Source organism: Mesoplodon densirostris, chromosome 14 (assembly GCF_025265405.1).
Source record: "Mesoplodon densirostris isolate mMesDen1 chromosome 14, mMesDen1 primary haplotype, whole genome shotgun sequence".
In the NCBI taxonomy this organism is placed as follows: domain Eukaryota; kingdom Metazoa; phylum Chordata; class Mammalia; order Artiodactyla; family Ziphiidae; genus Mesoplodon; species Mesoplodon densirostris.
Window position 1 is genome coordinate 29,894,516 of NC_082674.1, and position 20,736 is coordinate 29,915,251.

Sequence of the window (20,736 nt, forward strand, 5' to 3'; positions counted from 1 at the left end):
ATAATGGGTTCAAAGGAAAATTAAAATAAATATTGCAAATAAGGCATTATTCCAGAAGGAAAATGCCTAGCAAAATACGTCATTAACCCATTCCATAAACGGGAAAACCGAAGCACCGAAATCAAACACCAGCGGAGCCTGACAACCCATCCTCCTTTTTCCTCTTCGACTGCTCGGTGCACAGCGCCCTTCCGCTTCCCCTGCTGCACCTGCCCCAGGAGGAGATCAAAACGTCCCAGCAGACAGATCCCACACTGGAAGGCTCCGAGAGTCTTCCTACGGGGGTGAGGTGGCGGCGGGAGGTCAGGTCCCCGCGGTCGAAGCTTCAGCGACAACGCCGGGCGGTCCAGGAACGCAGCTGGCAGAGGCCGCGCGCGCTGCAGGTCCGGGTAAACCCGGCTATTTGGAGGAAAGCAGCGCAGCGCCGGGCCCGAGGCCGACTCAGGCCTCGACCGGGTCACCCGGGCTGTCAACCCCAGGAGGCGGCGACTCGGAACCAAGTCCGGCGCCTGAAAAGGGCAAATGTTCATTACGAACTCGAATTCCGTCCCCAGACCTCTGACAACCTAGTGGGGGCCTTGGGGTGTGTGTGTGTGTGTGTGCGTGTGTGTGTTTGTGTGTGCGTGTGTGTGTCGACGTGCGCGCTACGGCGGCGGACGGGTCGGCCTCACCTCCTAGTCCGGCACGGGTAGACGAGCTGAGCTCCGCGGCTAGAAGCAGCAGCCAAAGGACTCGGATGCCCCGCCTCCCGCACTTCTGCCAGCCGGAAGCGCGAGGAGAGCGCGTGCGCGGAAGGCTGATCCTGCGCAAGCGCACTTAACCACGTCCGCCTGGCCCCGCCTGCCTCCTGTTTCCAATTGACACTGGCCGCGGAAACTCAGGTGGGAGCGAAGGCCCAGAGGTCCTGCGCAGGTTGGTGAGCGTCTGCGCAGCGCTAGCTTCCGCGAGCTGGCCTGGGGAGAGTAGAGCTGCCAGGTAAGGAGATGTGGGCGCCTGGTGGAATGATGAAGGGCGGTGATCTGTGCACTGGCTGTGACTACCCATCACACCATCACCAATGTTCCCACCCGTGAGTGGTCGCGTCTGTGGCACGCTTGCACCTGGGAGGGGCGCGACAGGGAAGGGATCAGCGGCCCCTGAGAGGAGTGTTTGGGTCTGACACGCTTCTTGTCACCTTTCTACTGCACATCCAACTACTTAGTCCGTCTCTCCACTTGGATGTGTAATGGGACTCTCAGTACATGTGAGGCAGCACTCTTATTGCCACCTCCCTGCCCACTATCTGCCAAAAAACAAAACAAAAACAAAACCTGATGCTACAGTCTAACCGCTCTCAAAAACTGGTAACTCCATTCTTCCAGGTATTCAGACCAAAAGCCTTGAAGTAATCCTTGACATCCATCTTTCCCACACCACCGCCAATCCAGCAGCAAATCCCGTTACCTCTATCTTCAGAATATACCCAGAATCTGATCATTTCTCACCACTTACACTGCTGTCACTGTGATCCAAGCCACCGTCATTCTGCTAGGATTATCGCCTTGTGAAGTTTATCCTTATCCTTATGGGAACAGATGATGCTAAAGTATAGAGTACCCATAAAAAGGGGGTTTAAAAAACCTGTAACCCCTCTGCATAGCACTTTAGAGCTAAGTAGCTCCCTTAAAAATAATCGAATCCTATTTGCAGTAGAAAGAGCTCTGAGACGTAGATTTTTTGTGGTGTTGAGCAAGTCATTTAGCCATACTGAGTCTTAATTAAAGCAGGACTAACTGTCCGTACCTTACAGAGTTGTTAATGGTAATTAAATGGGACAAAAATGTTTGATACACTCGGTAGGTGCTAGATCATTATGTATAAAAATACTATTATTACAAATGAAGAATCTGAGGTTTAGAGACAGTGGGTGAATTACCACAAGTGCTGGATATAATCTTACATACTTTTAACTTATTGTATTATAATAAAAGGAAAATTAGGCAAAACTAAGCTGTAATGTTTAAGGATGCATGTGTGGATGATGAAACCATAAGGAAAAGGAAGTGACTGGAAGGGGTGCGATAGGGTAGGGGACAGGGAGGGCTTCTGGGGGGCTGACAGGGTTCTATCTGCTGATATGGGTGATGATTTCTATTATCTTTTGCTGTAGAACAAATTATTCTAAAGTTTAGCAGCTTGAAATAACTATAATCATTTATTATCTCAGTTTCTGTGGGTCAGGAGTTTGTTAGTGGTTTAACTTAGCTTGGAATTTAAGAAATTGTAATGGGGACTTCCCCTGGTGGTCCAGTGGTTATGACTCCGTGCTTCCAGTGCAGGGGGCGTGGGTTCGATCCCTGCTCGGGGAACTAAGCTCCCACATGCCGCACCACGTGGCCAAAAAATAATAAATAATCAAAAAATAAAAATTAAAAAAAGAAGTTGTAAGGAAGATGCCAGCCCACAGTGAGCATCTGAAGGCTTGACTGGGGCTGGAGGATCCATTTCCAAGGTGACTCACTCATGTCACTCCCAGGTTTGTGCTGGTTGTCAACAGGAGGCCTCTGTTCTTCCTGTGTGGACTTCTCCATAGATCTGCTTAAATATCCTTACTATATAACAGCTGATTTCCTTCAGAGGGAGTGATCTAACTAACTTCAGAGTTAGAGTGATCTAAGAGCTGTAGTGTCTTTTATGACCAAGAAGTCACACTCCACCATTTCTACAATATTCTGTTGGTTACATAAGTCAACCCATTCATTGTGGAAGGATGTTGAAAACCAAGAGGTAAAAATCACTGGGGGCCATCTTGGAGGCTACCACATGGTTACAAGAGTGTCTGCCTCGGGCCTCCCTGGTGGCGCAAGTGGTTGAGAGTCCGCCTGCCGATGCAGGGGATACGGGTTCGTGCCCCGGTCTGGGAGGATCCCATATGCCGCGGAGCGGCTGGGCCCGTGAGCCATGGCCGCTGAGCCTGCGCGTCCGGAGCCTGTGCTCCGCAACGGGGGAGGCCACAACAGTGAGAGGCCCGCATACCGCAAAAAAAAAAAAAAAAAAAAAGAGTGTCTGCCTCATAAAAATGCGCTAAGCTACACGTTTATTTTATGCAGTTTTCTGTATTGATAGATTTACAAGAAGATTTAAAAAAAATAAGACATGGCGACACAGGAAGAAAGTATTCCGTTACTACAAAATAAGAAATATAATTAAAGACCCTTCTTATCCTCATCATAGCTAAACACTGAGGATTTATGATGTTTGGGACACAGTGGTAGGCAGTGGGTATACAGGGGACTTATCTTTATGGTTTACAGCCTAGTTGGGAAGATATATATTAAAAATATAAAAACCACTACAGTAATACTGTTTTCATCCAGTGTAATTGTCCAGACTCTTGGTTATAGTTGACAGAACCCCTGTTCAAACAAGGTTAAATAATGAGGAAACTTATCAGCCTATGTAGCTGGGAAGAATGGTAGGTCATAGCATTAAAGAAAGAGCTGCAGGAATCAGGGCCTTGGAACTAGGGTTGGAGACTCATTGCCTTTAGGCCTGTCTCTATCTGCCTTCTTTCTGCAGAACAGGATCTCTTCGAATGGCCAAGAAGATGGCCATCCACAGCCCAGCTTCACATACTTCCAGTTTAGAAACCCCAACAAAGAGAGCTTCTTTTCCCTGCGATCCATATATTCGTATCATTAGGGAAAGAGATGCTTACTTGCCCTGTTTAGGTCATCCCCTCGCCTTTGCTAGGACATAAGATACTATAACTGGCCATCTTGTGCCCAAGAGAGTATATGGTACTAAGATTGCCACCCTCTACTAGAACCACAAGGAGGGCAGAGGGCCGGGTTTCCAAAGGGAAGGATGGTGAGCAGGCCAAAACAGCATATGTGCACTGCAACAGGTGACTCCGCTTTTGTATCCAGCAACTGGACCAGCAGCATTGACAGCACCTGGGCGCCTGTTAGACATGCAGGACCTCAAGCTCCAGCTCAGAATCAGACTCTGCATTTAAAGAAGATCCCAGGGCAATGCATATACACAGTAAAGTTTGATGTGTACTTTATAATTACATGATCTTAACTACTTTGGATAGAAACTGTCCTCAAAAGTGTTTCCACATAAGTGAAGTGTTAACTTTATCAAGTTACAAATGAACAGCGTGAACATAAAGTGCTGTGGAGAGAGGCCTGAAGTGGTCAGGACGGGCTTTTGTGAAGGAGGATAGCCTAGGCCTAGGAGGAGGGAACTGTCTGGTGTGTTCAGAGGGCAATGAGAGAGACCGTGTGGTGTGACTAATGAGTCCTAGAGGAGAGTCAGAGGTCAGATTAGGAAGGATCTCTCTGGCTACCATGTGAAAATGGTGGTTCCTCCCCTGCCCACAGGGTAACGTTTACGGAAGGGTTTGAAACTGGCAAGTAACATGGCCTGACTTATGTTTTTAAAAAACCACTCTGGAGAGGTTCTAGAGGATGGGTTGGAGGAGGAGAGGCCAAAGGCAATGAGACCAATTAGGAAGCAGTTGTAATAGTTCAGGTGAGAAAAAAATGCCTGAACGAAAGCAGTGGTCACGACTATAGGAAAAAATGCCTATGGGGGATAATACGGAGGAAGAGTTGACAGGTTTATCAGAGGTCAGGAAGGGGGAGATGGTGGTGACGTTAATTTGGAAATACAGGGATGAAGGAGGTCTTGGGAGGGGGAAGAGAATGAGTTGTTTGGATCGTTGAGTTTGAGAGCTCCACCCAGAAGGGTGTCAGAAGGACACTTGAATATGGAGTAGTCTCTAGAGAAAGGTCACGGCTGGGGATGCATACAGGTTGATTTCCATTTTGGTAAACTGAAAATTAGTAATCGTTACTTTATCCTATTTGATTTGTAGATGGTTTTGCCATATGAAGCGGAACATGGCAGAAGAAGAGGACTATATGTCTGATTCCTTCATTAATGTCCAGTAAGTAAATGTGCACACCCCATGAAATGATATGTGTAAGACATTAGTGGAGATTTTTCAGCAATGCCATTGATTTTATATATTTTTATTTTTTATAAATCTATTTATTTTATTTATTTATTTTTGGCTGCGTTGGGTCTTCGCTGCTGCGCAGCCCCCTTCCAGCTACAGTAAGGAGGGGCCACTACTCGCCGCAGTTTGTGGGCCTCTCATTGCCGTGGCCTCTCCCGTTTCGGAGCACGGGCTCCAGGTGAGCGGGGTTCAGTAGTTGTGGCATGCAAGCTCCAGAGCGTAGGCCCAGCAGCTGTGGTGCACAGGCCCAGTTGTTCCGTGGCATGTGGGATCCTACCGGACCAGGGCTCAAACCCATGTCCCCTGCATTGGCAGGCGGACTCCCAACCACTGCGCCACCAGGGAAGCCCTAAGCAATGCCACTGATTTTAAAGGTGAGGTTGGAAGTTAGTCTTATTGCTTCATGGAAATACTTCCTACATGTCTATAGTACAAAGATACTAGAAATCTCTTCTTCCTTTTTAATGCTATGTGTTTTTTTCCTGCCCTTGATTCTTTTAATTCCCCTCTTCCAAGGATATTTACTGTTTTACTTCATTTCATCTCATCGCCTCTTAATACCTGCTGTCCAGCTTTGCTTTTTATTATAGCCAACCTCTTAGAAAAATGAGTCTGAACCTACTAATTTCTTCAACTCTGTACTTTTAGTTTCTTACAATATGGTACCAGCCTTCATCATTTTAACTAACACAGCCATTCTCAAAGGACATTGGTTATGTTCTAACAGTGGTGACAACAAAGATGCTCCTAGAGGTAGCACTGAAATATTAAGTAGTGTCAAGTGAGTAACTGGCACAGCTATGAGAAACTTTCATGTACTGGTCCAAAATAACCTTTTCCCTCATTCTTCAGAGAAGATGTCAGACCAGGCTTGCCAATGCTGAGGCAAATCCGAGAAGCCCGTCGAAAAGAAGAAAAGCAACAGGAAGCTAATTTGAAAAGTAAGCAGAAGAGTTTAAAAGAAGAAGAACAAGAGAGACGTGACATTGGATTGAAGAACGCACTAGGCTGTGAAAACAAAGGGTTTGCTTTGCTCCAGAAGATGGGATATAAAAGTGGTCAGGCGCTCGGCAAAAGTGGTGAGTCACAGCCAGAAATAAACAGCTGTAATTTATTGATGAGTATCAGTGATGACTCTTGAATCTCTGTCCCTCTACACAGAAATTGAAACAACTTAAGCTTCCTAGGCTCTTATGTTGCTGGCAAGCTTATGGAGAACTTCGATCCTCCCACATCCACTTTAGACATGTGCCATCAAGAGCTGCTTATCTGCCCAGCTCAGCCTCAAAGGCGCTAACAAGTGGGATGGACGAGGCTTACAATGGAGGCAGCAGCTAAGAATGGTGACAAGAGAAGGGTTAAGAAGTACAGTGGCCCAGAGGACAGTGAAGCAACATCGGAGATGATGGCAGGACTCTGCCCTGCTTGCTCTGTACCTGTGGCAGCTGCCTGAGTGACCAGTCAGCTGGAGAAGCCCAGTTCTCACCTCTCTTTTAGGAATGAGATTGCTTATTAAGAGATAGAGGCCATATACGTATAGTAGCTTCCGTAAGCTGTTTTTCTCCTCTCCTCTCCTTTATTGTCATTGCTTTGACCTTCACCTCGCAAGGCTTTGCTCTCTCTTGTGGCTCCCACCCTCCTGGATATATATAAGTGTTTTCACTTCTTAAAATCCTTCTGATGTTCAGTTTCAGTTCTGTGTATCATTGAAACTGAAGGGGATAAGTATAGAACATTATAAAGTTGCATACTGCACCTACCTGTAGTTTGAGGAAGAATTTCTAAAGTAGTTTGTGTTTTGTTCTCTTTTTTTCTTTTTAGGAGACGGTATTGTTGAACCAATTCCTCTCAATGTCAAAACAGGTATGTAATTATTTTTGAGGCTATTTACCAGTAATAACAACTTACATTTAAATTTAGCACATATATTTGCTTAATAAATACCTTTTTATGGTGGTACTATTACAGTTCTTATCATAAGACACCCTCAGTAAAATGTTTCTTAGTTAAACTTCTAGACCTTTTAAACTAAAAATAAAAGTTTTAGTCAGTATAAAATAAAATTTTAATCATAAAAATACAGGGGAAAAAGTGTTGTAATCATTAAAAACACAAAGCTATTTTTGTCCACTGAGTGTCTTAAAAGTATCCTGAGATAGATGTATCCATTAAATGTTTTTCTTAATACTTTGGACAAATTAAAGAGAAAAAAATATATACTTTATTTGTTCATCATATTTATATGTAAGTATGACAGTTGATACTGTTTTCCCAATTTGAAAAAATGTGTATAGTATTACCATCTTATTAGATCAGATCAATGATCTTTGTAAAAATCAAATTATGTGTTTGGGTTAAAAAAAAATCTCTAGTGTTTTCTCCCATCCTTATCAAATTATTTTGAGTGATTGTACTCAAATTAGTATTGCATTTAATCTGTAAGTATTTAGGGAATTCCCTGGCAGTCCAACGGTTAGGACTTGGCACTTTCACTGCCTAGGGCTCGGGTTCAGTCTCTGATTGGGGAACTAGGATCCCACAAGCTACAAGGTGTGGCCAGAAAAAGAAATTTTAAGTTGTCATGTTTTGAAATATAAAGCCAGTACATTTCTCATCAGTGTGTCCTGTTTGAGCAGGAAAAAGTGGCATTGGTCATGAGGCATTACTAAAACGGAAAGCAGAGGAAAAATTGGAAAGCTACAGAAGAAAGATTCACATGAAAAAAGAAGTTGAAGAAAGAGCTGCAGAACAGTTTCGGTATTTTAGCTGTTTATAGTTTCACCTTTTCTTTATTGTGGTATGTTTTCTGGTACTTGGACATATAAAATGGATAAAGAGAGCACAGACCTCTAGTGTACTATTTTTTTCTTTGAATCAGAATGCGACTTAAAAATAAGCAAGATGAAATGAAGCTAGAAGGAGATCTTAGAAGAAGCCAGAGAGCCTGTCAACAATTGGATACTCAGAAGGTAAGCCTTTTTACCTGCTTTCAGTTTGGTAAAGTGTTTTGGCACCCAGTGTGATTTGCTGTGTATTTTTATTGTTAAAAAGAGAGAGAGAAAGAGAGAACTCCAAGCCTGGTGTACCTACCCACTAAAGCTTTCATTTAAGATGCACTATTGATCTATGATAACTGATACTCATAATAATGACTTGTTTACTGCAGGAACCTGAGTAGTCTGAATTATCCTCTAAGGGTAAAATACCATTTTTACACTTAACTGTTCTCCACTTATTTGAATATTGATTACTCAGGACTATTATGTGTGGAAATTCTGTTCACCAGGATGTTTGGTTAACCAGAATAGCCTATTTTCAGTCCATATCCAATACCATATGTGTCTCTAACTAGTAAAATCATGGTAGACTACTATGTATTTCAGATTTGAATGGTTCTTAAAATTCAGTTTTTGATTGGATTTAATTTCTTTTTTATTTTGATGGTTCAATTACCATCAAAATAAAATAACTTCATTTAAAGTCTCAAAAATGGGGGGCTTCGGACTTCCCTGGTGGTGCAGTAGTTAAGAATCCGCCTGCCAATGCAGGGGACACAGGTTCGAGCCCTGGTCCGGGAAGATCCCACATGCCGCAGAGCAACTAAGCCCGTGCGCCACAACTACTGAGCCTGTGCTCTAGAGCCCGTGAGCCACAACCACTGAGCCTGTGTGCTACAACTACCGAAGCCCGCGCACTCTAGGGCCCGTGCTCCACAACAAAGAGAAGCTACCACAATGAGAAGCCCACGCACCACAATGAAGAGTAGCCCTGCTCACCGCAACTAGAGAAAGCCCACCTGCAGCAACAAAGACCCAACACAGCCATAAATAAATAAATAGATAGATAGATAGATAGATAAAAGTGGGGGGCTTCCCTGGTGGCACAGTGGTTAAGAATCCACCTGCCAATGCAGGGGACATGGGTTCGAGCCCTGGTCTGGGAAGACCCACATGCCGCAGAGCAACTAAGCCTGTGCGCTGCAACTACTGAGCCTGCGCTCTGCAGCCTGCAAGCCACAATTACTGAGCCCACATGCCACAACTACTGAAGCCCGTGTGCCTAGAGTCCGTGCTCCTCAACAAGAGAAGCCACTGCAATGAGAAGCCCGCGCACCACAGTGAAGAGTAGCCCCGCTCGCCGCAACTAGAGAAAGCCCGCCCGCAGCAACGAAGACCCAACGCAGCCAAAAATAAATTTATTTATTTATTTATTTTAAAAATAAATAAATAAAATAAAGTCTCAAAAATGGGGACTTCCCTGGTGGTGCAATGATTAAGAATCTGCCTGCCATTGCAGGGGACATGGGTTCAATCCCTGGTCCAGGAAGATTCCACATGCTGTGGAGCAACTAAGCCCGTGCGCCACAATTACTAAGCCTGTGCTCTAGAGCCCGCAAGCCACAACTACTGAAGCCCGCGTGCCTAGAGCCCGTGCTCCTCAACAAGAGAAGCCACTGCAGTGAGAAGCCTTCGCACTGCAATGAAGAGAGCCCCCGCTCACCGCAACTAGAGAAAGCCCACTCGCAGCAACGAAGACCCAATGCAGCCAAAAAAATAAATAAAATAAAATTTAAAAAAAAGAATAAAAAAGTTTCCTTCAATTAAAAAAAAAGTCTCAAAAATGTTTGTAAAATTTCCTTCATATGTAAATAGATTGCTGGAAGTGATCTCTCTTTTCTCTATTTCCATAGCACATTGTTTTGAATATGTGTCGTGATACTTAAGATTTCCTCGCTGATATGTATCATTTTATACCCATTAAGCTACTTATACCCATAGCTTCTTTTCCCTACTAGATTGTCAGCAACTGGGAGGCAGTATTCTAACTGGGTTTTGCATCCCCATAGTTCATAGTACTTTACTCTTAAAGCAGCACTCAGTGAATATTTAATTGAGAGAATGAATTCATGTTGACAGGAACATACTTGTGACAGAATTATGTTTAGCTATGTTTAATTGGGAATAATTCTACATTTTCAGAATATTCAGTTTCCCAGGGAGGCATGGTACTGGTTGAGGCTTGAAGAGGAAACTGAAGAAGAGGAAGAGGAAGAAAAAGAACAAGATGAAGATGAATATGAGAGTGAAGACTTAAGTGTATGTGTTGGCACCAGTTCTGTAAGCCGGCTGTCTCAGCCTTGACACGATTAACATTTTGAACTGGGCAGTTGTTTGTTGTCGGGCCGGGGCGTGGGGGGGGGCGTTCTGTGCATTGTGAGATATCTGGGAGCATCTGTGGCCTCCACCCACCAGATGTCCATTGCACTTCCCCCTTGTGAGAACGGAAAATGTCTTCAGACGTTACTACATTTTCCCCAGAGGGGAAAAAATCACCCCTTGAGAACCACTGCGTTACAGGTTTATTTCATGAACCCCAAAGCAAAACTTAATATAATTTTCCCCTTTAGCTTCAGTCTACCCTCTCAGTTTTAGTTTGGATGACGGATTAGCTGCAAGTGTAACTTATGTTAATTTCTACCTTGTTTCCTGCTGAACTCCTGGAAGTGATTCTGAGTACCTCCCTCCCCCACCCACAAACAAAACAAAGCAAAAAAACACAATTCAAAGGAAGTAGAGGGCTTCCCTGGTGGCGCAGTGGTTGAGAGTCCGCCTGCCGATGCAGGGGACACGGGTTCGTGCCCCGATCCCGGAAGATCCCACATGCCGCGGAGCGGCTGGGCCCGCGAGCCATGGCCGCGGAGCCTGTGTGTCCGGAGCCTGTGCTCCGCAACGGGAGAGGCCACAGCAGTGAGAGGCCCGCGTACAACAACAACAACAACAACAAAAAAAAGATTTAAAAAAAAAGGAAGTAGAGATTATTCAAGAAAAGAAAACACATTTCTATGGTTACTTTGTATAAAAGAGTATGTAGGAGATGTTCACAATTTGAAAACCATGTGTTCCACTTAACTGGGAGACCATCAATGAGAACTTTAGTGGTAGAGAGAGAGTTTCACCCAGATTTGTTGAAAGTAGAAGGGGTCTTTAAAGGATGCTGATTCTAATAGAGCCAGCCAAGATCTATTGTTGAAATGTTAACAAGGGGTCTCTGTTGTGTCTGACAGATGTGAAAATAGGGTAACTGGTAAACTGGGACATGTTCTAATATATTCTGCCCTTGACACCTCTCCTAACTGGTTGAGTGTGTAGTAGAAGATTTAGGGCCTTAGGGTAATTCAGCATGATCTAAGAGACCTGAAAACCAAGGTTCTGTTCAATGTGAACTATTAATATGCTTGTATCCTATATCTAGGTACTGGAAAAATTACAAATATTGACTAGTTATTTAAGAGAAGAACATCTGTATTGTATTTGGTGTGGAACAGCCTATGAAGGTAAGAAGATACTTCATACTTTTTAAAAATATTGAATACAAACACTCTTTGATTTTAGCTTTGAATTTTTATGAAAGTCACATTTCCCATAGACAATGGAAATTTTTTTATTCTATCCAAATGGCCATGTTGGATGAATGCTTTAAAGAAATAGTGGACAGAGAAATAATTGAGGGTTGATTAAAGGTGCTTTTAACTTTTCAGAAACTGAATGTGCAGAAGGGAATTTTTCAGTCTTCTATTTCAAAAGAAATAGTGTTTTTAATCACTTGAGGATGTTGAATTTTTTTCATGCTTTATTTTTCATGACTCTTCAGCTACCTGAAAAATATAGTAAATTTTTAGAACTAATTTTTTTGTATTTAGGTAGAATACTATCCCTGAACCATAAAAATCAGAATGTTGAAATCCACTCCATTGTTTTTTCATTGTAAGGAAAGAAATGGTTTAAAATGTGTCAGATGTCTTAACAGATACAAGTGCTTTCTCTTCTAACACACTTGCCCAAGTCAGCTTTGCTAACTTGAATTTAAGGACTTTGTACATGAGAGGTGAAGAATTTTGGGTTATTGTTGTATCTTTTCCTGGTTTGTTTAGCAGAGTAAGAAGCAAACACAGCTACAAAATACATGTCATGCTGAAATAATTTTCTAGACTAGTATACTATGCAATTTGTATTAATTGTTCCTTTTCCTCACATAAATTACAGATAAAGAAGACCTGTCTTCAAATTGCCCGGGACCAACTTCTGCAGATCATGACTAAGATTATTCTCAATAAAGTAGAAGCTTGGCAAATGTTACTGTTTCCTAAAGATAGACAGTTGAGCAGTTAGAATTTCCAAATTTTTGATACCAGTAAAGAAAGAGAGCCTTTATATGTTTCATGGTTTTTGTATGTTAGAAGTACTTTGTACTTTATAATTGTTCACTGGCTTCAAAAACATAATGGACGGGCCTCCCTGGTGGCACAGTGGTTGAGAGTCCACCTGCCGATGCAGGGGATACGGGTTCGTGCCCCGGTCTGGGAGGATCCCATATGCCGCGGAGCGGCTGGGCCCGTGAGCCATGGCCGCTGAGCCTGCGCGTCCGGAGCCTGTGCTCCGCAACGGGAGAGGCCACAACAGTGAGAGGCCCGCGTACAGCAAAAAAAAAAAAAAAAAAAAAAAAAAAACATAATGGAAAGCCATTTCAGAGCACAAGTATTATAGACATGGGCAGTTATAATTTATGACTCTTTTGTGACGTTTATGGGATTTAAGGACACCAACTCTCTTATTCCCTTCTTCACTTTGGAGCAAATTGAGAAATAAGACATGGGAGTTAGAGATCAAAATATCAGCTTTATTATCAATGAAATAAAGAGCTAGTTGACTTGTTCTCCAGTCACGCTCCCTGCGAGATCTCCCTGGTTAGAGAACTGCCGACCTCGCCTCCGGAGGGACAGAGCCCACCTTTGCATTAGGAGACCATTAGCTTTCAAGGTGAGAGAACCATCCCCTCAGGGGTGGGGCCATACATGCTCAGTTCCTTTTCCCAAAATCACTCATCAGATGAGACACCTCTCTGTTGAGACGGAATGAATGCAGGTTCACAGAGCTTGTTCCCACACTTCTCTCTTCCACGGAGCAAGAAGAAGTTCCCTTCATGCAAGCATGAGAAGGAGGGGAAAAGTATTCTCCTCAATAAGAGTCATGTCAGGCAAGGTTCCATCAATAGTACTTAATTCTAATCAGTTTTAGAAACAAAGTAGCTATGATATTCCGTAAAATCGTGAGTTTTCATAGCAATGTGTATATCCATTATAAGTGAACAATTGCCCATTTTGGCTAAAGAAACAATAATTAGGGGTAACCTTAAATATCAGGTGATCCAACTTCTTAATCCCTTTGACAACATTCCTAGCAGGTGGTAATCCAACCTCTGCCTTTATTCCTCCAGCCACAGAGAGCTCACTGCCTTAAAATGGACCATTGCATTGCTGGGTAGCTCTAAGTCATTTTTAAAGTTATTTTTCTGTCTTAAGCTGGATTCTGCTTCCCTATAATTTAACCAGATATAGCTAAAGATATACCATGTGGCACACCTCTAGAGAGCTCCATCTAAGTTTGGGCATCAAAATCATTAACTTTTTTAAAGTTCACAAGCTCAGGTGCCACCCTTAGTGACCTGATTCAGCTAGTCTAGGATAGTTTCTGGATATCTATTTATTTTAAAGTTCTAAGAATGTGTCTGATTTTCACCTGTGGATGAGAACTAGTGCTCTAGGTTAAACTAGAGCATGACTGTTCTTTGGATCAAGTTGTGACCTCATCTGTACAGTTTTACAGCTCACCTTTCAGTAGCATTGAGCAAGACATCAGTCTCTTCTTTTTATTATAAACGGCATACCTGACAACATAGCAGAAGCTAACCTACACTTGCCCAAATTAAGATAATCAATAGTACGAGTTGTATTAGCCTCCGACCTAATGTGACCTAGTTCACTTGTTCTCAAGTCTAACTTGGGGAGCTTTAAAAAAAAAATGATATTACAAAGGTCCCACCTCCAGAGATTCTGATGTAATTGGTCACTGTGGCCTGTGTATCACTACCCTTGATTCTAAAATGCAGCAGAGGGACTTCCTCATGGCGCAGTGGATAAGACTCCACGCTCCCAATACGGGGGCCCAGGGTTAGAGCCCTGGACAGGGAACTAGATAACACAGACATGCCGCAACTGAGAGTTCACATGCCACAACTAAGGAGCCTGCCTGCCTCAACTAAGATCCCATGCAATCAAATAAATAAATAAATAAAAATAAAATGCAGCAGAGCTTGAAAACATAGTTAACTTCTGGGCCTCAGTTCTTCATCTAGAAACTGAATTATGATTTTTATGAATATAAATACATATATAAAATATTGGAGCTTATATAGTTGGATAAAACTGTTTGATAGTTACTTTTTTCATTAAAAAAATCGTAACATTGTATTAACAGATAAAACAAAGTATATCTTCTTCTTGGAATTATAGTCACATCCTTTCCTGTCATTTCAGCCAACAAACCAACATTCATTTGGACAGACCCAACGCCATGTGGATAATTTCAGACAGAATGGAGTTAGGAACTGGCTTCCTTTTCTCCTCTTACTGACTGTAGGGCAACCTGCCCAGTGGCCTAGAGTATTTTGAATATGTCTGTGAACAAATATGCTGTGAATGTAGGAATAACTTTGATGGAACCCATAAGTCCACCAGAGTTGTGGTCTGCATTTCCAGGCCAGAGGCCAGAAGTTTACTTGTTGTCATTTACTTTTGTTTATATTGTACTATGTTTATTTTCAGAGTCCTATCTAGAATTTCTAAAATGTTTCATTTTCCTACTTATAAACCCAAAATACTGGAGCTTTTAAAATTCAAAATAAATAGACTTTAATATACTGAATTGGTTTACCATACCCACCTTTACTTTAAGTGTTATTTATCAACATTTAATTGTTGAAATTTTACAGTGAACATTATTATTTAGTATTAGATACATTTTGCAGGATCAAGTATATGAAATTCTTAACACTTTTATTCCCTACTAATTCAAAAGCACTTATAGAGTTCCTGCTTAAATGCAGGGTAATACACTTGCTGCCTTGGGGCAAATCAAAATGAGAGAGCCTGTCTCTGCTTTCCAGAAATTTACAAGGAGGGAAACACCCATGCAGGAATAACTGAGCTCCAAAGCAAACTGGTAGGTACAATACTGAAGAACTAAATAACTGATGTATTAGGGAGAAGTTTTATTCCAAGTGGGAGATGGTAGAACACTATGGTAGCAGCACTGAATTTGGGCTTTGAACATAGCTTTGATACGCAGTTATGAGGAAGGAGTTACAATATGACCCAGCATTTCCACTCTTAAGTTATACCCAAGAGAAATGGAACTGTGTCCAGATAAAACTCATACACCAATATTCATTGCAACATTATTCATACTAGCCAGAAAGTAGAAACCCAAATGTCCATGAGCTGATGAATAGGTGAATAAAATGTGATATATCCATATAATTGAATATCATTTGGCAATAAAAGGGAAAGGAATTTCCATCCATGCTATACCACAGAAGAAAACATACTAAGTGAAAAAGACCACATACTGTATGATTCCATTTAAACAAAATGTCCAGAATAGGCAAGTCTATGGAGATAGAAAGTAGATTAGTGGTTGCCGAGAGTTGGAGGAAGATGAGGAATGGCTGCTAATGGGTACAGGGTTTCTTTTGGGGGTGACAAAAATGTTTTAAAATTGATTGTGGTGATGGTTGCACAACTCTGAATATACTAAACACCATTGGATCAAATCAAGTTTCTAGATCTAACTAGACACCATGGGGATACCATCAGCCAAATCCTAAGTGAAGGAAATTCTGTAGGATATATGACCTATTCCTTCCTCAAATAAATGGCAAGAGGAAAGAAATTAAAAACGAGGTGAATGTTATAGAGTAAAAGAGACACACCAACTAAATTAAATGTTGGATCCTGATTTAAACAATCTACAGAAAGACATTTTTGAGATAGGAAAACTCAATACAGGCTGATTATTACATGATAGTTAAGAAAATCTTACTCATTTTGTTGAGTGACAATGATATCGTGGTTTGGTTAAAATTTAAAAGATCTAATCTGTTAGAAAGACATCTTTAAGTATTTACAAGTGAAATGATACAATGCCTGAAATTTAAAATCCTCCAGCAAAAGACATTTTTTAATTTTTTATTTTATTTTATTTTTGTGGTACGCGGGCCTCTCACTGTTGTGGCCTCTCCCGTTGCGGAGCACAGGCTCCGGACGCGCAGGCTCAGCAGCCATGGCTCACGGGCCCAGCCGCTCCACGGCATGTGGGATCTTCCCAGACCGGGGCACGAACCCGTGTCCCCTGCATCGGCAGGCGGACTCTCAACCACTGCGCCACCAGGGAAGCCAAAAGACATTTTTTAAAAGGAAGGGGTAAATGAAACAGGAAAGACAGAATATTGATAGCTGTTGAAGCTGGATAATGAGTACATAGAATTCCATTATTCTAATCTCTGTTTTTGTGTATGTTTTACCATAAAAACGTATTAAAATATGAATAATATTGAAATTATTCCATATTCATAATGAAAAAGTGAGCATGCCAAGAACCGCAAGCTATGCTGAACACTCAAGTGGGAAATAGATGCTATGAGTGTCTCTCTCAGGTAGGTACACTGGATGATGGAGTCTGGGAAAAGCTTGCTTTTAAGACTTCTAAACATTTCATACATAGGTGTGCATGTATGTATACATGGTGTATACACGTGTATGTACACGCAAGTCTGACTTCATCGACACGCAACCTGTGTGGTTGCGTAAGGCCCCATGTTAATTTTTTTTTTTTTTTTTTTTTTTTTTTTCTGTACGCGGGCCTCTCACTGTTGTGGCCGCTCCCGTTGCGGAGCACAGGCTCCGGACGCGCAGGCTCAGCGGCCATGGCTCACGGGCCCAGCTGCTCCGTGGCATGTGGGATCTTCCCGGACCGGGGCACGAGCCCGCGTCCCCTGCATTGGCAGGCGGACTCTCAACCACTGCGCCACCAGGGAAGCCCCCATGTTAATTTTTGAACAAGGGCCTCACATTTTCATTTTGCATTGGGTCCCACAAATTATATAGCTGGCCATACACACAAACACACACACTTATAAATGTGTATGTGTATTTATACTAAATATACCTAACACAAATAACATACATGCTCTGAGTAAGTTACATATATATATGTACTTATGTTAAATACGTGCACATTTAATAAAAAATATATGTGTGCTTAGTAATAAAAATTTCCTGTAAGTTCTTTTTCTAGGGAAGCAGCTAGGTCACAATAGCTCTTCAAAATCTCTGCATGGGGCTTCCCTGGTGGCGCAGTGGTTGAGAGTCTGCCTGCAGATGCAGGGGACACAGGTTTGTGCCCCGGTCCAGGAGGATCCCACATGCTGTGGAGCGGCTGGGTTCGTGAGCCATGGCCGCTGAGCCTGTGCGTCCGGAGCCTGTACTCTGCAACGTGAGAGGCCACAACAGTGAGAGGCCCGTGTCCCGCAAAAAAAAAAAAAAAAAAAATCTCTGCATGTATGTATGTTTTAATTAGCAAATAAGGTCCCTGGCCTTTGCCCCTCTCCTCCTCTGATAAGAGGGTACTTTTTTTTTTTTAACTTATTTAATTTTGGCCGCGTTGGGTCTTTGTTGCTGTGTGCAAGCTTTCTCTAGTTGCAGCGAGCAGGGGATACTCTTCATAGCGGTGTGCAGGCTTCTCATTGTGGTGGCTTCTCTTGTTGAGGAGCTTGGGCTCTAGGCACGTGGGCTTCAGTAGTTATGGCACACGGGCTCAGTAGTTGTGGCTCACAGGCTCTAAAGCACAGGCTCAGTAGTTGTGGTGCATGGGCTTACTTGCTCCACAGCATGTGGGATCTTCCCGGACCAGGGCTTGAACCCGTGTCCCCTTCATTGGCAGGCAGATTCTTAACCACTGCGCCACCAGGGAAGCCTGAGGATACTTTTTATTTACTATAGTTTTGAGGCTGAGAAAACATATACTCAAATAAATAAAAGCATCAAGGGATGCTTTATTTACTTCATAGTAGTAGAAATATTAAAGTGAGAGAAGGATATATAAAAGTATTCAATCACTATGTTGTACACTTGAAACTAATACAATATTGCAAATCAACTATACTTAAATTTAAAAAATGAAAGAAGGTAAAAATAAGGCCACATTCACACTAATTTGTCACATTCATTGGTTTTTCTTTTGAGTTTAGCCTTATTCATCAAATCCAGATAATATTAGTTTCTTAAAAAAGATTTCTCTCCACCCAGAAAAATTTCAAACCTACAGAAAAGCTCCAAGAATAATACAAGAAACACTTCTATATTGTCCACCTAGATTTATCAATTTTTCAATTGTTAACATTTTGCCACATTTCCTCTCTTTCTATATATATATGTACTATATATATTATCTTTCTGTATACATATGTATTATCATTGATTTTTGCTGAACATTTGGAAGTTGCATATGTCATGCCACTTCACCCCTAAATATTTCTGCATGCATTGCCTAGGAATAAGACATTTTCTGGCATGACCATAATATCATTATCACACCTAAGAAAATTATCAATTATTCTATAACATCATTTAATATGCAGTCTATATTCAAATGTTCTCAACTACCTGAAAAATGTCTTATAGCTATTTTCTGGGTTTTTCTTTCTTTCTTTTATTAATATCCAGTATACAATCAAGATTCAAGCATTGCATTTGGTCATTGCATTTGGTCATTATATGTCTCTAGTCTCTTTGTGTTTAGAAGAATTCCCCTACTTTTTTTTTTTTCATGATACTGACTTTCTGAGAAATCCAAGTTAATTACCTCATCGAATGACTTCTTTCAGGATTTATCTAATCATTTCCTCATGATTAAATTCCAGTTAAACACTTTGGGCAAGAAAACTAAATAGGTGATAGTGTATAATTCTTATATCACATCAGGAGGGTCATGATGTTAGGTTCTTCCACTTTCGGTGATGCTAAATTTAATTACTTTATTATTGTGGTGATAAGATCTTTCCATTTTAAAGATATATTTTCCCCTTTGTAATATCATCTGTCGGACTATATTTAAATCCTTTTGAGGCTCCTGTTTCCCAACGCCTTTTCAACCAATAATTTTAGTATCCATTGATGACCCTTGCCTTAATCAAATACTGCATGGGAGTTGAAGACCATATTAAATGCTTTTAGTAACACTTTTTAGAAATTGCTATAAGCCTTCACAAAAATATTATTACTATGATTTTTCTGCTAAGCCTAAATTTGGCTCATTTTTAAAATTGTAAAATTATATGACAATTCTAGAACGGCAGTTGGATGCTATAAAGCTTAAAGTAACCCTCAGCTTCTTCCAAGATACAGCTCATATTATTTTCCGGCCTTCCCTACAGCAATTCAGGGAAACAAACTAGTATACCCAATGTTCCTCAAATCTATCTTTTCCAGAACGCATGCCATGCCCCTTGCCCATACTGCCCAAATGTTCTCCTCTCTATTCATCTAAATCCTTCACCTACTTGGAAGTCTCACTGGAGTGTCACTTCTAAGCCCTGTGCCATGGTTCCTCAGCACAGAGTGATCTCACCCCTCCAGACTGATTGTTTTCTATGCTCAGCTACTGTCTTACAGCATAGTTATCATCTCTTTAAAGTGTCTGTTATAATAGGTACAAAATGTATTTAAGAGAAATAGAATAATTATGCAGTAGACACTAGTGGACTCAACAGCCAGTGTAAGAAAAGAAAGTTAACTGTTACTTCGGAAGTCCATTTCTCCAATCACATCACTCCCATCCCTCCTCAGAGACAATCACTATCAGAATCTAATAATAGTTCTCAATCCTTTCCTTCCCTTTATTGTTTTACCACATTTGCTTGAACACCTAAGCACACATTTCACTTAGCATGTTCTTGAACTTTATACAGTATTTTCTGCAATCTGCTTTGTTTGCTTAATATTATGTTCCTGACAGATGTGGCACGTTAGTGCATTTAGCTGTAATTCCTTCATTTTCACTATAAGACACTATATAGTATTCCAGTGTGTGAATACAATTTATGTATCCATTCTTCTTCTGGTGCACATTAGCGCTGTTTCCTGTTCCTTTGACTATAATAAATGGCATTTCTATGAACATTCCTGTGCACATGTATGTAGCAATGGAATTGATGGCTTTTCAGGAATGGCAATATACATTTAACTTTGCTAGATGATACCAAATTGCTTTCCAAAGTGATTATACTTATCTTTTCATGGTTACCATATTTCTCCAGCTGGATTGTTAGCTATTTTGGACAGAGATAGATCTTATATCTCTCTGGCCTAGAAACAGCAGGCATTTAATAAATAGTCATTCATTAATTGATTAACTAATTGGTATTAAAAAGAAAATTTGAGGCATTTTCCCTCCATCTTCATAATAAGGAGATGAGCAAGGGGAAGGCAAATGTAAGAATGTTTTTGAAGTAAGAAAAAATGCAAACCTTTCTGCAAATGTGGCAAAAAATTAAGGGAGAAAGGAAAATAGAAGATAAATACCATTAATATACCCAAGCAGACTTTAGACAGTTATAGGAAAATGGAGTATCAGAAGAAGGATACTTTTTAAGTATCTAACATGTATTTCGTTCCTTTTTCTCTGCAATATTATTCCACTCCTTCAAAGTCTTCAGTATTTCCAATGTGTTAGGTCGTTTCTTGGGATCATTTGAGAGTAATTTCTGGAGAAGATTTTTCTGTAATGATAGTAAGAGTCAATACTAGGAAATAAAACATTGCAATAAATAAAATT

General features: G+C 41.3%; 3 protein-coding genes across 8 annotated transcripts in view; 1 reads left to right on the top strand and 2 right to left on the bottom strand.

The window, feature by feature from the left end:
* Positions 1 to 754, bottom strand: part of HEATR5B (HEAT repeat containing 5B) — a 90,391-nt gene extending 89,637 nt beyond the window's left edge. For 4 of the 5 annotated variants that reach the window (XM_060117880.1, XM_060117882.1, XM_060117884.1 and 1 more), the window contains exon 1: positions 672 to 743. The gene's annotated coding sequence lies outside the window, so the exon portion shown is untranslated. Of the gene's footprint in view, positions 1 to 671 lie in introns of all 5 variants that reach the window. The other variant, XM_060117881.1, reaches the window with a different exon arrangement.
* Positions 228 to 12,217, top strand: GPATCH11 (G-patch domain containing 11). Its single transcript, XM_060117885.1, has 9 exons — positions 228 to 975; positions 4,865 to 4,936; positions 5,861 to 6,087; positions 6,830 to 6,871; positions 7,645 to 7,765; positions 7,887 to 7,977; positions 9,988 to 10,104; positions 11,261 to 11,342; positions 12,052 to 12,217. Exons 2-9 carry the CDS (start codon positions 4,878 to 4,880, stop codon positions 12,105 to 12,107), a joined length of 795 nt encoding a protein of 264 aa, XP_059973868.1. The 5' UTR covers positions 228 to 975; positions 4,865 to 4,877; the 3' UTR covers positions 12,108 to 12,217.
* Positions 12,218 to 17,419: 5,202 nt separating this feature from the next.
* The window catches only part of EIF2AK2 (eukaryotic translation initiation factor 2 alpha kinase 2), a 35,852-nt gene continuing 32,535 nt past the window's right edge, over positions 17,420 to 20,736 (bottom strand). Inside the window, exons 16-17 of one of the 2 annotated variants that reach the window (XM_060117707.1) lie at positions 20,547 to 20,680; positions 17,420 to 17,897 (exon numbers count right to left, since the gene is read on the bottom strand). In XM_060117707.1, coding sequence (XP_059973690.1) covers positions 20,558 to 20,680 — 123 coding nt within the window. In that variant the 3' untranslated portion in view covers positions 17,420 to 17,897; positions 20,547 to 20,557. Of the gene's footprint in view, positions 17,898 to 17,925; positions 20,681 to 20,736 lie in introns of those variants that run through there. The other variant, XM_060117706.1, reaches the window with a different exon arrangement.